The 17,495-nt window shown below is 40.5% G+C and overlaps 1 protein-coding gene across 1 annotated transcript in view; it reads right to left on the bottom strand.

Moving 5' to 3' along the window:
• The window catches only part of adcy6a (adenylate cyclase 6a), a 44,344-nt gene extending 27,085 nt beyond the window's left edge, over positions 1-17,259 (bottom strand). The window contains exons 1-3 of the mRNA XM_056732943.1: positions 17,121-17,259; positions 13,861-14,049; positions 12,258-13,191 (exon numbers count right to left, since the gene is read on the bottom strand). Of these exons, the coding sequence (XP_056588921.1) occupies positions 12,258-13,190 (933 nt within the window). The 5' untranslated portion in view covers position 13,191; positions 13,861-14,049; positions 17,121-17,259. The remainder of the gene's footprint in view (positions 1-12,257; positions 13,192-13,860; positions 14,050-17,120) is intronic.
• Between the last annotated feature and the right edge of the window lie 236 nt (positions 17,260-17,495).

Here is a 17,495-nt window from a genome sequence, read left to right as displayed (position 1 = left end):
TCTCAAATGGTTCGTTCGCTGAAGTCGTTGTTTAAGCCTTTTAGTTTCCGTATGCTTGGTTGTACCTGATTTACTCGCGTGGGATCCCTTTATAATTTGACTGTCGGCATACTCTTTCAGTCCCTTTATTTTGAGGTGGTTAAAAAGGTTCGTTGTGTTGCCTTACGACGCTCGAATCTTATCATTGCCACATTTGCAAATAACTGTTGTTTGGGCCGTGTCAGTTGGGGAAAACCCAAACCATTTCAATATTACTGATGTAGAATTTTTTTTAGGGACCAAGTCCTCCGTGTTTCCCTCCATCTTCACTGACCGCGTCACTTAATCTTACTGAATTCACAAGCAACGTATACGAGCTTGTTAACATGGCGCAATCTATCGCAAGTATGTTGACGAATTCTATAGAACACTACTATATAGGACGATTTAACGATTTTCCCGAAAAAGTGGATCGTGCAGTCATTTTAATCGTTCACGATCTAATATCGTCATATCGCACACCCCTAGTATATGCTATAGTTTTTTTTAACTGATTGTGTTGTTGTGGTACATTTGAAAAGTATTATCATGCTTTAGTTACAATATATACTCAATATATGTAATATGCAGCCACTACAGCTCCCTCTAGTGTCTTCTTTAGAGATGTGCAATAATAGTTATGAACTGAAACCATCGCGATTGGCGAGACGATTATTTCATAATTGAGACAGCCCTAGCTAGTGGATCAATTCAATCAGCCGGAGAGTCAATCCTGCTTTTGCATGGATATCAGCGGTTTGACCCATTTGATAAACCCATAGCGATAGACCGATATAGTGTCATATCCGATTTATTAGGTCGGTATTTCGATTTTTCAAATTATCACATCGGCTGATACATTTTATTTATAGGCCAATAATTGTTTCTGTTTGGTCACCACATATTGCACTAGCGTTTTGTAAATATGTTATCTCATTCGGCAAAGAAGCAAAATATGACAACCCAGTGTAAGCCACCGTAAAGCTTCGAAAGTGAGCGTGGAGAAGTGAGCCGTTGTTTGCAATTCCCAACTTCACCATTAGATGCCGCTAAATATCATACACTGGAGATTTAATGCAAAAGGTCTAAGCTACATGCTACTATAACCCGCAATTATTGTTTACTTTCACCAATGTTTTGGATATCTCTCACTTACGATGATTGCATTTCAGTTATATCGGCAAATGGACCCCACTGCTTTATAATATCGGTATGGGTGCCATTAGATGGATTCTGGATGCCACACCCTCAAAACATGAGCAAATAGCAACAATGTGTACATTCATAAACTTATCCTTTTGAGAGAGTGTTTGAGAGCAAGAGAGAGAGAGAGAGAGAGAGAGAGAGAGAGAGAGAGAAGGATTACCAGTGTCTAAGCCTTAAAGTCTATATTTCTGTCTAATGAGCTTGGAGACTATGATTAAAGCTTTGTTTAAAGAATTACAACATTCAAAATGCAAACTAAATCCAGCATTAGCGTTTTCGGCTTTGGTTTACCAGGGACATAAAACAGCTGACATTTCAGGGAGAGCAGAGAGCATCATCTCCCAGGAATCTCTTATACTGCACATGACATTAAAATACAACACAATTTCCACAATAGCATGTGCCCTGTCAGATAAACGACAGCCTGCCGGTCAGCAGATAAGACTGTGTGGTGAAAATGATTCCCAAAACAACAAACCATGGTTAGACATTTATATCACCTCAGTATTTTTTTCAGAAGTTGAATTTCCTATTGTTCTTTTACGGGTACATCAAATGAGACAGGAATAAATGGGGATCAAATGGAGCCTGACAAATATTTGGATTGTGTGTTCTGAGTCATTCGGAAACCACGGTAATGCTCCACATGGCTGCATTCATTGGTTGGAGCTGTCAGAAATATCTTCTTTGGTGTACTACAGAAGAAATCATACATGTTTGGAATGACATGAGAATGAGTAAATAATGAAAGAATTTTGGGTGAACTATCCCTATAATGACTGTTACCTAACCAGCTTCCTAATTACTCTTCAAGCCCCGCCCCTTCGTCAGACTCAACTTGCATCACTGCCGAGAGTAGATACATCATTCTTTAAAATAAACACAGTAATGTTTTGTTTGTGCTACAGAGCGAATGTTTACACACTTTTTACAACCTACTTACAAATGACTTTAACTACCCGCATTACAACATAAATTACAATAACTTGTGTGTCATCCTTTCAGTTCTCATTCATTTTTATAGACCATTTCATCGGACACATGCTTGAACCCCAGTTTCTGTTTGGCTAGTGTCTAATAATATAAAAATGTATATTTAATTTAATTTATGTTAATATTAATTCATAAGAGTATTTGTTGTATCATAATTTTATTACATAAACGATTTGTTAAATTTTGTTGTATGTTCATTATATTAAATAAACAATTTGTTGAATTGGTCCTGTAGTTTTGACGCATTTAAAGAAAAAATATGGTACATGAATACTTGGTTTCGTTTTCTAAATTCAAATTATTGGAGAGATAAGTTTAGCCAAGTAATGGTTCTTCTATGTTTCTTTTGCTTGTTATCAGAAATCATCTACAGGTATGCCAATGTTTGAGAACGTGTACCATAAGTTCAGTTGGGGTCACAAAAGTGCACATGCACAGTAACGTTTGTTTATGTTGTTAAAATGAAACTGTCTATAGTTTCAATAATAATCTGTCGAAACACCCTTCACATATTAACACCACTACATACTAACTGGTACTCCAGCGCATTCATGAGATCTTAATAAAGTAAATGAAGAGGGTACACAACTTTTGGATAAAAATGGTTGTTCACTTTTCTATGTCACTGACTAAAAACTATGAGCAGTCTACAAAACAGGTCACTGGTCAAGAGGTTTGACAAACTGTCCGACCAGCTGAACACCAGCTTCCGAAGACAAGAAGCTTTTTCTCCAGGACCTAGAGTGCTCTCAATGAACTTTGTATTTCTTACCTTTCAAAACTTTGTCAGCGTACGTGTATGGTTGTACTAACAGCTTTGCTTTCACGGGTTTTGAGGCATGCATGTTACGACATATTGCCATATCTCTCAGTGCCTACAGGGGACAGGTTTTCTTCTACTTAAAGATGTCATGAATTAATACATACATTTTAAGCCGAGTTTTTGTTATATAAGAGGTTATCGTATTCAAGTGAACTGAAAACGGCCGTTACTGAAATAACAATTTATTGACACCAGGCCCAGTAAACGGCAGGTCCTGGAATGCACCTATCTATGATATCATTGAAAGTTTGAACACCACCTTCACAGAAGAATATCAATGACTACTTCAGGTCCAAACACAAAACTAGACATACTACAACTCGAGGAAACAGGAACTTTGTAGACAAGGTAACTCTTACAGGGACAGCATACATGTGCAGACACAACATAGCATACAGACAGCTTACAAGTACAGACAAAAGCAATGACCGACCTAAGACAATGAAACATGAGGGCTATTTAAAGGGAACAAACACAGGATAATTAATAAGGACCAGGGGATAGGGATGAAACACTGATGGGAAAGCTAACGAGACGAAAAGGGCGGGAAACACAGACGAGACTCGGAGAGAGAGTATAGAAGGCCCCTAGGGAAACTATCTCTCCCTCCACATAACCTAAGGCTATGCCATGACTCCGCTGCAAGAACAAGAATAAAACATGGCATGATAGCGGAATCATGACATAAGCCCCCCCTTAAATGAACACCTCCAGGTGTTCATCAAGGGGTAGACTAACAAGACAAGACTGACTGGGTAACAGACAAAAACCAAACAGACAAGGTGAACAAGACAAGGGGCATAAAAGAAATGACAATAAATGGGTTCGGGTGGGACTGTAAAAATAACAAACAAGGGAGAGGGGGGTGGGCTCAAACAAGAGTACATGGGGGGATATCCACAAGGGGTGGGGCTGGGTGGGGAAATCTTTGTCTGTGGGGGCGATCGAGAGCGCGGAGCCCCGGGGGGCTTGACTGGGGAAGTCCTGGGGGGAACTGTCCTTGTAGCCGGCTGCTGGACCGGGCTAGGTGCCGGCTGATCAGGGGAATCTACGGCCAGGCTGGCCGCTCGGGCCGTCCCGCCCCCACGGCGCCCCCCCAAAAAATATTTGGGACCTGGTTCCACTGGAAATGGGACCCCTTGGTTCCGAGCTGCCCTCTGTTGCCTCTTCCTCTTTAGCAGACCCGTTTGGTGGTCGGCTGGAGGAATGAGGTGACGGGCGTGTATGGTTCTGGGTTGGAGGCCCCAGAAGAGGACCCCCAGGATTCCCGTCTTCCCCGCTTGCCACTGAGACTGGGTATTTGTGGAGAGGGTGCAGAGGCTGAGGGGAGGTGTGTGGTGGTCCCCACAACCCCGATCTGCAGAGGACCACTCTCAGGTATCGTGACCAGCGGAGACGAGTATCTTGAGTTTGATGAAGTCATGGACTCCGATCGAGCCGCGGCGGTTAGCCACACGCTATCGAAGTCCAACGGCTCAATCGCTCTCATCTCCGCCAGAGAGAGTGGGTCTCTGAGACCGGTGTTAAACAGCACCGCCAGTTCCTCCTCCTCGAAGCACTTTGCTCAGCAATGTTGAGGAACCTCTCCACATAATCATCCACAGTCTCACTCCCCTGGCGAAGACTGCAGAGACGATGGGCAAGGCCAGAAAGGCTAGTGTCCCTGGCTGCTGCCTGCTGGGTTCGGTTGGGGTCGGTCATTCTGTCATGGAAACTCAGAGGGGAGAACCCAAATGCAGGCAGGCACGGTGGTGAAGGGGTTGATATTTATTTTACAAAAGACACTACAAAAGGACAAAACAAAACCCACAAGAGGGAAAACAAGACTGCATAAACTATAAACAAAAACAAGAACACAGACTAACTAAACTAGAAAATAAACACTGGTACAAACACAAAACTAGACTTACTAAAACTCGAGGAAACAGGAAATTGGTAGACAAGGTAACTCTTACAGGGAACAGCATACATGTGCAGGCGCACGCACGCACAGAGCGCTTACAGGTACAGACAAAAGCAATGACCGACCTAAGACAATGAAACATGAGGGCTATTTAAAGGGAACAAACACAGGATAATTAATAAGGACCAGGTGATAGGGATGAAACACTTGTGGGAAAGCTAACGAGACGAAAAGGGCGGGAAACACAGACGAGACTCGGAGAGAGAGTATAGAAGGCCCCTAGGGAAACTATCTCTCCCTCCACATAACTTAACGATATGCCATGACTCCGCTGCAAGAACAAGAATAAACATGGCATGATAGCGGAATCATGACAGGTCTACGCCGGATTTGCGGAGATACTAAAGCGTTTGTTGTGCCGGCCTCAAAACCAGGGTAGAAAATAGCCTATTACTTATTGATTTAGATGTTTTTTATGTAAAACCATGCGAAAGTCATAAGTATACCTCATACAACAGTATAAAGTAATAAAAAAGGCCAGTTCATGACACCAAAAGTTCTGCGATCAAAAGATAAAATTATTTCATCAAATTTACTCACATCCAGATTATTTTACCTACACAATCCATATGTGTATTTTGGATGCTGGTGATCTTGTGTCAAACTGGTCCAGTAGCCAGACCAATACCGGACTAGTAATTCCTATTCTGGGAAAGCCAATATTTAACAACACCCATGAATCACACAGCAAAAAAACATTATTACCCAAACTGTGCAAACCATTTAAAATAAAGCTCTTGAAAACAAACCCCTTATAATAACTGGTGATCTAACACTAACACACACTCAAACAAATGTGTTTATATAAAGACCAAACAAAGAATCATTTAATCAAATGAGCTGTGAAAACAGAGCGTGATCGTGGGAAACATGCAAACATATGACTGAAACTAGATTTCTGAATCCATACAACAGTGACAGTGTGCATGTGCACAAATTTAAAATAGGTTTTACGACTGTATGAATTGTTCTATAAATAGGAGCTGCAGTATTAACAACACCAGGTTGTAATTCTTGTGGTCAGTTTAAGCTTCTGTTAGACTATCAGCTGGCCCGCAGTGTTCCTGTAGCTCAAATGTTAAAGCAAACCAATACCAACACCAGGATTACGGGTTTGATACCCAGAGAACACATGGACTCATAAAATGAATGCACAGTTGCACCGTAAATAGCTTTGGATATAACATCTCAGATCACATTGCTTACTGAAGGCAAGCATATCGACACATAAACAAAGAGAAGCTGAGGATAGTGTGTTGGTTTAATGAGTCACAGGAAAGGGGAAACGCATGTGTCTACACACCAGGATAAATTGGACTATATAATACTGCAGCTTTCTGAGAAATCTACACATAGATACGCTTTACTCTATTAGAGATAAGTGCCATCACGAGTGCTTTCCCCAAAACAAATGACTGACAATGAAGGTCACACTGAGAGCTAAATTACAGAAAGAAGCCACAACGCTTCTTTTCGATGTAAAAGGCCTTTTGTTCTGTGAAAATTTCAAATGTGAACTAAACAATCCATAAAACAACAAGTTTTAAAAATAGAAGCACATTTAAGAATAATACGGACACCCGGTGACATAAATCAAAGTGATGTGGTTTCTTAGTCATCTTAACAGCAGACTTGCATGCATTCACTCTTTTACTTAGTTAGCACCATTCAATTTCTCACAATAATTTCAGCCAATTTGAAAGAATCTTCTGAGTATAAAAGACTGTACAGAAAGAAATGTGGTTTGTTTCAATCCACTCGAATCGAATAAATAAAATTAAGTCCCGCCTATATTTTCTTGTTTTGTTTTTGTCGACGAATTACTTAAAGAAAGTTACATCACCTTTGCCCAATTTTTTTTTTGTAATAATATGTGTTTACTGTAAAGCTGCTTTGCAATACAAAACTGTGAAAAAAACTTGAAGTAAATTAAAAAATATTAATTATGCAGCGCCAACATGGACAGGGACCATTTCAAAATAATTGTCAGTTTTTCCTGAATTTACTTTTAATAGGTTAGGTATTTGTACATTTTTGTTAATTTTCTGAACTACTTAAAATATTTATCTCAAATTTCAAATAAAAATATTGTTTCTATTCGCATTTATGCGCAGAAAATTTAAACTAGAGATAATAACAGAAGAAATGCTCTGTATTTTTTTCGGACCTCAAATACTGCAGAGTTTCATATTCACTTTAAAGCTATCAAGTCATATTTCTACATACATTTACGCATTTGGCAGACGCTTTTATCCAAAGCGACTTACATTGCAATATCCTATACATTTATACATAGGCATGTGCTATCCCCTAGGATTGAACCCACAACCTTGCATTGTTAACGCAATGCTCTTACCACTGAGCTTTTTTTATGTGATGACCTCAATTCTTATCACAGTTTTCATGTCTCTTGTCCTGTCATGCTGTCAGTCTTTCACATAGCTGTTGAATGACTGTGAACTACTAAGTTTATTTTTTTGAGTTTAATTTTTTCCTAAGTTTGAAAATTTCAGTCCCTTTATCCCCCCCCCGCAGCTGTAGTTCTCAGTGAGAAGGAAAACGTCATTTTAACTTGTGTTGACTTAATCAAACGTTAAAAGCTCCTGATAAACATTAGAAAAGAACTGCAAACATGAGGGAATAATGCAAATAAACCAGTTAGAATAAACCAACATTTCATGGCTGAGAACCCTAGTGGATAACACACAGCGATAATAAGAGCTATGCGTTCCTCTTTGTCCTGTTCATTGTTTACTGTGACCCCATTCTCTCTCGCAACCTTGTACAGTGGAAGTAAATTGTTGACCCTGAGGTCAAGACCCTACCCTCTCCCTCCTCATTCACAATGACCCTCCCCCTGCTCTCATAAACTCCTCCCTCTTTCCCTCACATCCTCTCCCTCCTCATACACAATGACACTCCCCCTGCTCTCATAAACTCCTCCCTCTTTCCTCACACACACCCTGAGAAAAGTACAAAGCGTTCCTTGTGTATGACCATAGATGCCTGGGTGACATTACTTGATATAATTTGGATATTTTCATGGGAGGAGTACAAGGTGAAAAGGGGCTCTCCTCTGTCAGAGTTCATTCGGCCAACACCGCCTGACCTTCATCCTACCCCCAGGGTCCTTGGCTTGACTCACAACAACACAGTGGCCATAGATAGCTCAGCCAGTGACTGGCACAGCAGATTCAGAACATGCTAGCAGTACAAGTTCACATACAAGATATGTGCTATTATTAGCGTGTATCACACTGGAACAAGCTTTGCTTAAAAGACTTGAGACCAATTTGCGCATAGTTTGAATTGTTAGCATGAAAAGCGTGCACAATGCATTTGTGTGAACTGTATCTTTGAGAGAATGGTGACCCAGTCCCATCCCCTGTTGGAAAAAACAGCATATGCTGGGTTAGGCATTGATTCTGGTTTGACCAGCTTACACCAGCTACGGATCAGCAAAGGACAAGCACATTAGGGCTGCACGATAAGGACCAAAATGACAATCACGATTATTTTGATCAATATTGAGATCACGATTAATTAGCACGATTATTTGTTGATTTTAACCAAAACTATTTTTTATTGTCACACAAGCTAATTACATTTACTGCCTTCACATCCTGCTAATGTACAGATATGTGCATCAAAATAAAATAGGTCCTCTTATTCACCAAAATTCAGTGAATCTCCTTAAAGAATAAATTAAAATAAATTAAAACAATAAAGAAAATGTAGCAAAACTTCAACAGGGCACTATTTTACATTTTACAATGTGTAAATATATTTAAGGAAGCAAAATATAAACTTAAGTTCTACCTGCATAATGGATGTGAATAAAACTAAAAATAAAATATACAATCAATAAGAAACAAATATTCCATAACAGAATGTAACCAAATAAGAACATTTCAAGGCAGAAGAACAATGCCGAAAAGAGTACTGTAGTTTAAATGGACGAGAAACATGTTTTCTCTTCGTAAGACATGCAGAAACTTGGTTAAGAAATACACATGGATACATTTATTGCATAAAGTAAAACGTGTACGAGCACGTCAATGATTTAGTTGTTCTAGACTGCGTATAGCGCTGATCAAACGTGATATTTTGCAGCCGGAAAAATCAAGTGTTGTACACTCACGAGTGATTTCTTTCATTGTGCAACGTGACATTCACCTGATGAAATATTTGTTAAAACATAATTCGGATGTAATGTGTCTTATACCACCGCTAATTTCCTCTTTGGTTGAGCTGAGCTCCCGCGTCCCTCCATGTACTGTAGCCTGCCTGTCAGTTCCTCACACTTATAAGACCGGGCCGGTCCTTGAGTTGGCAGGTATTCATTCGGAGTGTGAATATACATTAAGAAACTCATCAATTAACATTCATCCTTAGAATATAAATAAACATTTTGGGGGCCGCGGAACATTATGAAAGTAGCCCAAAAATCCGCAACCCACGGCTCCGTAATTTTTCCCGCAATTGCATTCTCAAAATAGCCCAATTGTGCGGTAAAACCGCGTACCTGGCAACACTGGACTGTCTACATCTGGAAACTGACTGAGCTGCTGCGCGCTGCAGGGAACAACTCTGATTGGTGCATGGACGCACGTGATCAGACAGCGGCTTTACAGCACGCTAGACTGGATTTAAAAAAAATAAAAAAACTTTAATACAAAGCGTAAATTAATGACGCATTTTAAATATCGCTCGATCACGCGAATTTGATCGTGGGAAGCCAAAATCGTGATCGTGATTAAAATTCGATGAATTGTGCAGCCCTAAAGCACATGACAAGCTTAAACCAGCAAATGACCATCTTAAACAAGCACAAACCAGGATACCAGCATCAAAACATACCATACAAGCATATGCTGTTTTATTCAACAGAGTCGCACTTAAACAAACACCAATTTTAGAGGGTAAAGATACGTGTACACCGTCAGGGACTAGCAGCGGCAGTGCGACGCAAGCTCATTCATAGGGCTGGAACAATTAACTGAAAATATATTGCATGTAATTTAAGGCAGATTTTTACCTCCGTGTCAGACCTACGCTGTAGCCTATAGAGACGCATAGGTACCATACACCGTACCCTGATGCGCACCTCTCCAAAAATGTCACAGTGCGTCAATGCAACGCGGAACGGGCACTTTTGACTACTTTTGTACTTTTTCCTTCTATGGTAGTCAATGGGGTCCATGGACTGTTTGGTTACAAGCATTCATCCAAATATCTTTCTCTGTGTTCAACCAAACAAATAAATTGATTCAGGTTTGGAACAACTAGGGAGTGAGTAATTCATGACAGAACTGTAATTTTTGGGTGAACTGTCCCATAAGTGTTACTAAGGCAACCAAAGCTAGGAACGCCTTGTTGCAACTCATAGCAAGAGACCGACAAGTGGGTTGGGAATCGAAAATCAGTTCCAATTCGGGTTATGAATTGGGTCGATATTGAAAAGAATAGGAAGCGAATACTTTAATTAAAACATTTAACTCCTCTCATTAAATGTTGTATCCCTATTTACAGAAACATGCTTGAGTTAACTTAATATCTCAATAAAACCATTATGAAAATTACCATATTTTTACTATTGTTAGCATAGTTTAACCGTAGTATTTGCAGTAAAGCACAGGAACCATCAATTTACCAGATTAATTAGAGAACTTTTGTTTAACAATAATGTAGTTAAACTATGGTACTACGAAAATAATAGGACAAAATATGGTTGCAATGTGTATATATACACATGACAGTGTTCATAAATATATACATTTATTTTTGCAAATTAGTCAATAACTAGGCTAAATGACTATAGAGGTTGATTTCTAAATGTTTTACTACAACTGTGGAATCAAAACTGGGACTGGATAAGCAGATTTAGAATAGATAAAATACAAAAAATATACCCAACCCTACGACACACTGTGATGAAGTCGCTGGCGGATTGCACACAGTTTTAGTCAACGTCCAAAGCTGCAACCCCTCAATTTTGCCACCACACCGCCATGTCAGTTTTAAACCTTAAATTGCAGTTACGTGCTCTACGCAATTTCAAGTCAAATTTCTTCATTTTCGGACATTTTTATACCCGAGATTTCAGATTATGAATCATTATTATAAACGAGCGTGCGCTGTTCTTACTTGATTGCAAAACGGGAACAACCCGTGCGCTGGTTTTAAACCCTCACGCACATTGCAATTCCTGCGAGGAAAAGCCGGAAAACTCAAACCCCGCACATTATAAACTCTCTCTGGTGTGAGGAAAAGCCTAAGCCGTAAGATCTCTTGCATGAAGAAATGCTTGTTTGTAATATTAATTTGCAACATATATTGGCGAACAGCCAACTATCCTCCTAACCCTAGCTCACTGACATTCTTGATATTAAGGGATATTCAAAATTGTAGTGCAATGTATGCAAAACAAAACCAAACTCTAAAAGAAGGCAAACATTCATGTAGGAAGTGCCCATCCACCCTGCTAAAGCAGTGGTAATCCAATGCAAATCGGCAAACAAACTCAAGGATGTCAGCTCAGCGCTGTGGGCAGAAATGTCCGTACGATCAGGTGACAATCACCATGGTGGAATTCAATTCTGAGTGTTTGCATTATTAATGTCATCTTCATAATTAAACACTTCCAGGATAAAAGCAGTAAATACAGATATGAGAACAGCAGTATAATTATGTACAAGGGAAACCAACATTTAGTGCCTTGATTGCTATATAAATAGGTATTTTTGAAGATCTATACATATTTGGTCGGTTTGTGTTGCCTGGGAAAAGAACCCATGACCTTTGCATAATAACACGATGTTCTACAGCAACAGAAAATGAGACAAATGCTCTGTAACCCTGAGAAAATTGTGCAAGCATAGCATAAGCATCAGTATCATGTAAGTTAAAGAGACAGTTCGCCCAAAAATAACAATTCTTTGATCATTTACTCACACTGTTTATCCAGATCTATATGACTTACTTTCTTCAGCAAAATGCTGAAGAAGATATTTTGAAAAATGGTAATCAAACAAGACTGAACCCCAATGACTTCCATTATACGAACACAAAACCACAGAGACATTTCTCAAAATATCTTTTTTGTAGCAAAGGTTTGGAATTAACTAAAAATATATTTTGTTTGTTTCCCAGTGAACAAAACATCATACTGTATTAGAACAACATAAGGGTGGGTGAAATCATTTTGGGGTGAACATTTTCTTCATAAAAGAGTGTTACAGTGGTCTGATGTACCTGTTTCCAGAGGAACTCATCTTCTTCATTAATCCTCCACGTGGTGAGCAGGTGTATGGTGGACAGCACTCCTCCGCTGAGCACCGCCGCCCTCATCCGCACAGGCAGCAGCGTATAAATGATGTAGATGAAGAAGACAGACCACCAGATCCCTTCAGAGGCACTGCGGGGGGCCACCATGAGCACCCCGAACACCTGCACCACGATCAGCACTCCAATCACAAGATAGCTGACCATCCACATGTAGTCCTGGTGGAAGCCGTTTCGGTTGCACACCACCATTAATGCTAAGAACAGTGCCATGGCCACGGACAGCACAGAGGCGTAGACCATGTCGGGAGGTCCGTGGATGCAGTGAAAGGTGAGCATGATCCCACAAACAATGACCAATACACCCATCAGCATTGTGAGTGAGCTCTGGTTCAACCTAAAGAAGTATCGTTGGTACAGGCGCTCCAGTTTACGAGACTGAAACTTCTTGGACTGGAACACGCGCACCACCCTCTCCCTGCAGTCCACCGCCGTCACCGACCCCGTCCTGCTGGCCGTGTCATCGCTGGAGCCGTCACAACCCGAGCCGTTCCCTTTGCGGCCCTTCACCTCGCCGTCCTCGAAACCCAGATCGATGGATTTAAGCCCCACACCCTCCCCCCCACCCCCCGCTTTGCCGTAGTGGTCCTCCTGCCATCCACAGCGCACACCGAAGTTTCCTCCGCCCGTGCCTCCCATCACCCCTCCTCCGGAGCGGGTGGCCTGAGCATGGGGTGGCTGGGGAGGAGGCTCCATGGCTTCCGCGTCCCGCAGGCAGCTCATGTAGCGTGGGTTGCAGAGAGAGGAGCCAACCTTGCGCTTGGACTTCTTGCCATTGCGCTCCCCCCAAGCGGTCTTACGATCGTCCACTCTTGCCACTAGGAAGCCGTTGATCCAGGACATTCTGTAGGGAAAAAAATGTCAAAGTTCTGACTCTAAACAAGAATATGCAATTATTCAACGTCATTTAAAGAAACAGTTGCATGACTATTTTATTGGATTAATGAACTATTTTAAAATGACAGTTGTTAAACACGAAAAAGACAATTCTTTCATCAATTATTCACCCTTGTGCCATTCCAAACCTTTATGACGTTCTGCAGAACGTAAACGATGATGTTTTGAGAACTGCTGGTAACCAAACAAGGTTGACCCCCATTGACGTTCATTGTATTAACTCAAAACCACTAAGACATGTCTCAAAATATCTTCTTTTTGTGTTTAACAAAATGAAACATCTACAGGTTTTGAAACCCATGAGAGTAAATAAACCATGGGAGATTTCTTTTTTTTGGTTGAACTATCCCTTTAAAGCCTTAAATATGTGGACAAGTTTTTCAAAAATCCTCCCTTTGTTTTCCACAGGAACAAATAACAGCAAACGCGTTCGGACCAACCTGAGGATGAGTGAATGATGAAAGAATTGTTTGGGTGTGTTTTCGTGAACCAAATCTTTATAGCTGTGAAGATTTTGTTTGAATCAACAGATGTTCCCATAATGTGCAATAGGTATAGGATGTATGACCTGTAGAAGAACTCGTTGTATCATTCATTTAGGGTTTGGTCAGTTTACCTGTATGGGTTCTGGTGTGCGCCCCACCCCTGATGTTTTTATCTGAGACACTCATTTATAACAGTGGATGAGTAAAAGCAAAACTTCAGAGTTCGGACTACTCAGTGAGTAGATCCCATTCTGTTCGGTTACTGTTCCATCCAAAGATCTGTTCCTGAGACTTCAACGGTGGCTTCGTGTCATTGGGATCTGTCAACAAAAACAGGCATTTATACAATTAAAAACACTAAGATAAAACCAATGCCTAAACACAATATCACTGTTGTTGAAAACATGAGCTGAGTCACGTGATGTAAAAGAAAAGGTCTACTTAAACATCCAGAGATTAAATTGCATCTATTGCAATACCTGCTTTCAAAATGTCAACGAAATTCACTTTCTTCCAAGAAAAACTGTATTTAAAGGGTTAGTTCACCCAAAAAACTAAAATTATTTTATCATCCTCATCTTATTTCAAACCTATATGACTTTCCTTTCTTCTGCATAACATGAAATAAGATATTGTGAAGAACTCTGGTAACCAAATAACACTGGCCCCCACTGACTTCCATTGTATGGAGACATTTCTCAAAATATCTTTTCTTGTGTTCCACAGAAGAAAGAGTCGTATAGAGTTTTTGGAAGACATGAGGAGAGTAAAAAAAAAAGTGTTACAGATTTTAAATCCATATATTTCCTTAGCATGAATATAACATCCCTAAACAAAGAAGTTAAAAGGATTCCGAATCAATAACACCAAATGTATGTTTCATATCTCATCTGGTCCCTCTTGCCTCGTATGAGCTTTCTGAGGTCTAAATGTTACTCTAGTATGGCAGCGGGTCTTTTAATTGAGACTAATTAATACACTTTTGATTTTGCGGTTAATACAATAGAATAATACAATAGTAGATTTAATCATATTTACCTGAAGATTTAATATTAATACAATCGATATTTGAGAATTAAAACTACCATAATATTGCAAATCTGTGCAATTTCCATTTCTTTTCCCAGGATTTTTATTTATTTCATACATTTTTTTTTTCATTTTAATTTACTTTATTTTCTCAGGTATACAAATTTGACTACCTTTGCCGATGTTCTAGGACATAACAATATCAAAATCTCACTGTACGATAATACCTTGGTGTACAATCCAAGGTGCGGGATTTATTGCAATATTTAAAATAACAAATGATGACTTGGAAACGTGCCATAAGCATGTATTCTTTATCCTCTAGTCATAACTGTTGCTTAGACGCTTGTGTGAGTATGAGATGGGTCAAATGACCTAAATATCCCTTTTATAAAATAAAATAATTGAAAATTCCTTTTATAAAATAAATAATTGCACCAGATGGTCCTTGCCAAAGGTAACATCTATTATTTTTTCTAACATTCTCAATGGAGGACCTATCGTCTCATACAGTCATAACATTGAGACAATATTGAGACAATTTTGCTATTCCGATAACATGATATCGATAATATTGTAACATCCAATGTTCACAATAATGGCAATAAAATATTTACTCTCAGTCTCAAAGTATCCACTTTGAAGCTTAAAGAGTAATCATTCATGGATTTATTTTTACAGTCAAAGTGTAGTAACCAAGTTTTTTTTTGCAGATTACCCTTTGTCACAGTGGTACTGCAAATACCATGGTTAAACAGGTTAATGTGGTGAGTGCACAGAGCATTTTTGGTTACTGTGGTTTTACTACGAATAAAACAAAACAAACAAAAAACTTCTACACTTATAAATATAAGGGTAGTAAATAATGCTAGAACAAACATCTCAGAAATAAGGGACGAAATTTGAACATTAGAGATGTGTCTATATCTCAAGGACCTCGCCATGACACATGCTTTCAATGAGAAATATTCATTCCAATCCAAAGTAACCATCAACACAAGACATATTGATAAACAGATGAAATAAGTGATCGTTCTAAAAACGCATCCCTCATTCACACCAGGGCTGCAGTAAACATTCCTATACCAAATGATTCATACATCTGGGGACCTGTGCTTGTGATCTCGACAGAGGCTGATGGATAAAAATGTCGATTTCCTTCATCTGCTCGTGTGCATTTTGACGGACAACATATTCCTTCCATGCACGATATCTGATTCGGATTTGTGAATCATCATTTTATTAAGGGCCCTACTGATGAGGATCGCGCCAACTTGTTCACGGTTGCAATATGCATCATAGCCGTGTCGCGCTGGCATTCCTCCGGGACACTTGCACGACATCTCACGCCGATGTTACATAACACAACTGTAAAAATCGCACTGTCGCACCAATCCCCAACATTATCCGTTACCAATCGAACGCAAATTTGGAAACAAGCTCAATTTTCAGTCAGACGTGCAATGTCCTTTAAACGAGAAATGAAGAAACGCCTATGTGAGCATAAAAGCCACAACCGCCGACGCGTATATTCGCTATAGACATAACATATGCGTGCTGCATAATTTCAGCCCTTCATCGATGTTGCCAGATGAACTATGCAGCATTTCTGCCATAGGCCGTTTGAAGATGTTTCGTTACATAACTGTGCGTGCGAGCGCGACTGTGCCTACCATATTTGCAGCAGTGACCGTGTTGAGGCTGTTACAGTAACAGTGTGCGGATACTTGTGCAACACAGCATGTCACACCCGACCGCCAAGTGTGGGCTATAGAGCCTCGGCGCCCCGTCCTTCACCCAAAGCGCTGAAATTATAGCGCGCTACAGGCCTTAAGCAAATCCCCTGGCTTCGTATCCGCGGTGGACGTGTTATACGGAGAAGCAACACTCACAACTCGAACGTCAGATGGACATCTTCCCTTGCGCCTTAAGCATTTTGCGTAACATCGCTTTACACCCGGCGACTCACGCTTGCACTATAATTTCCCGTTTTTAACGGTCCATTAGACCTACAGGCCAACTTCAGCAGGGCAAGACATGGAAAACATTGGACCGCTTCGTCTTCATATACTAATAACAACTTAGGCAATGCCATAACAGCTGATCGGCAGGATTGAAGTGGTGTGCAGAGTGTGTTGCGCTTAGCCAGTGGTTAATCGCCATGTCAAAACTCGGGGATAATTCTGTATTAAAGCCCAGATGAGGCTGACATCACGCCACGCGCACATGTACTCCTGACAAATGCCTTATATAAAAAGGTAACGCTCGATCATCAAACACCGTTTGTACATCAAAAACCGTGTAAGTAAGCAGCCCTACATAAAACATGACTGATCACCTCAGAAAAGATGATCTGACTCACCGAAGATATCTCTCCATTGCAGAAGCTGAAGCGGCACCGTCTCGAGCGCACGGGATCGTTCGGTGTCCTTGTTGTCGGTTAGGGGGATGTGCTGCTCGCAGGCATCGAGGACGCGGGGACAGGGCCACAGTCAGCGAACATCTCTCGCGCTTGTGCTCCCGTCGTTTCCCAGCCTCTCCCCCTTCATGCAGACGCCGTGCCAGTCTCCACGCGCCTCAACACTCCCCCTAAAGGCCTGCGAACATGCAGCGCTCCTCACTGAAGACTGCGTTCACCTGTTCATCCTCCTCCTCCTCTGAGAAAGACCCACACAGCTGGACGTGCAGCATAATGGATGTATCTACAGTAAGTATATCTATCGATCTCCCTTACGTC

This window comes from Triplophysa dalaica, chromosome 20, assembly GCF_015846415.1.
Source record: "Triplophysa dalaica isolate WHDGS20190420 chromosome 20, ASM1584641v1, whole genome shotgun sequence".
NCBI classification, from domain to species: domain Eukaryota; kingdom Metazoa; phylum Chordata; class Actinopteri; order Cypriniformes; family Nemacheilidae; genus Triplophysa; species Triplophysa dalaica.
This window is presented reverse-complemented; position numbering and strand designations above follow the sequence as displayed.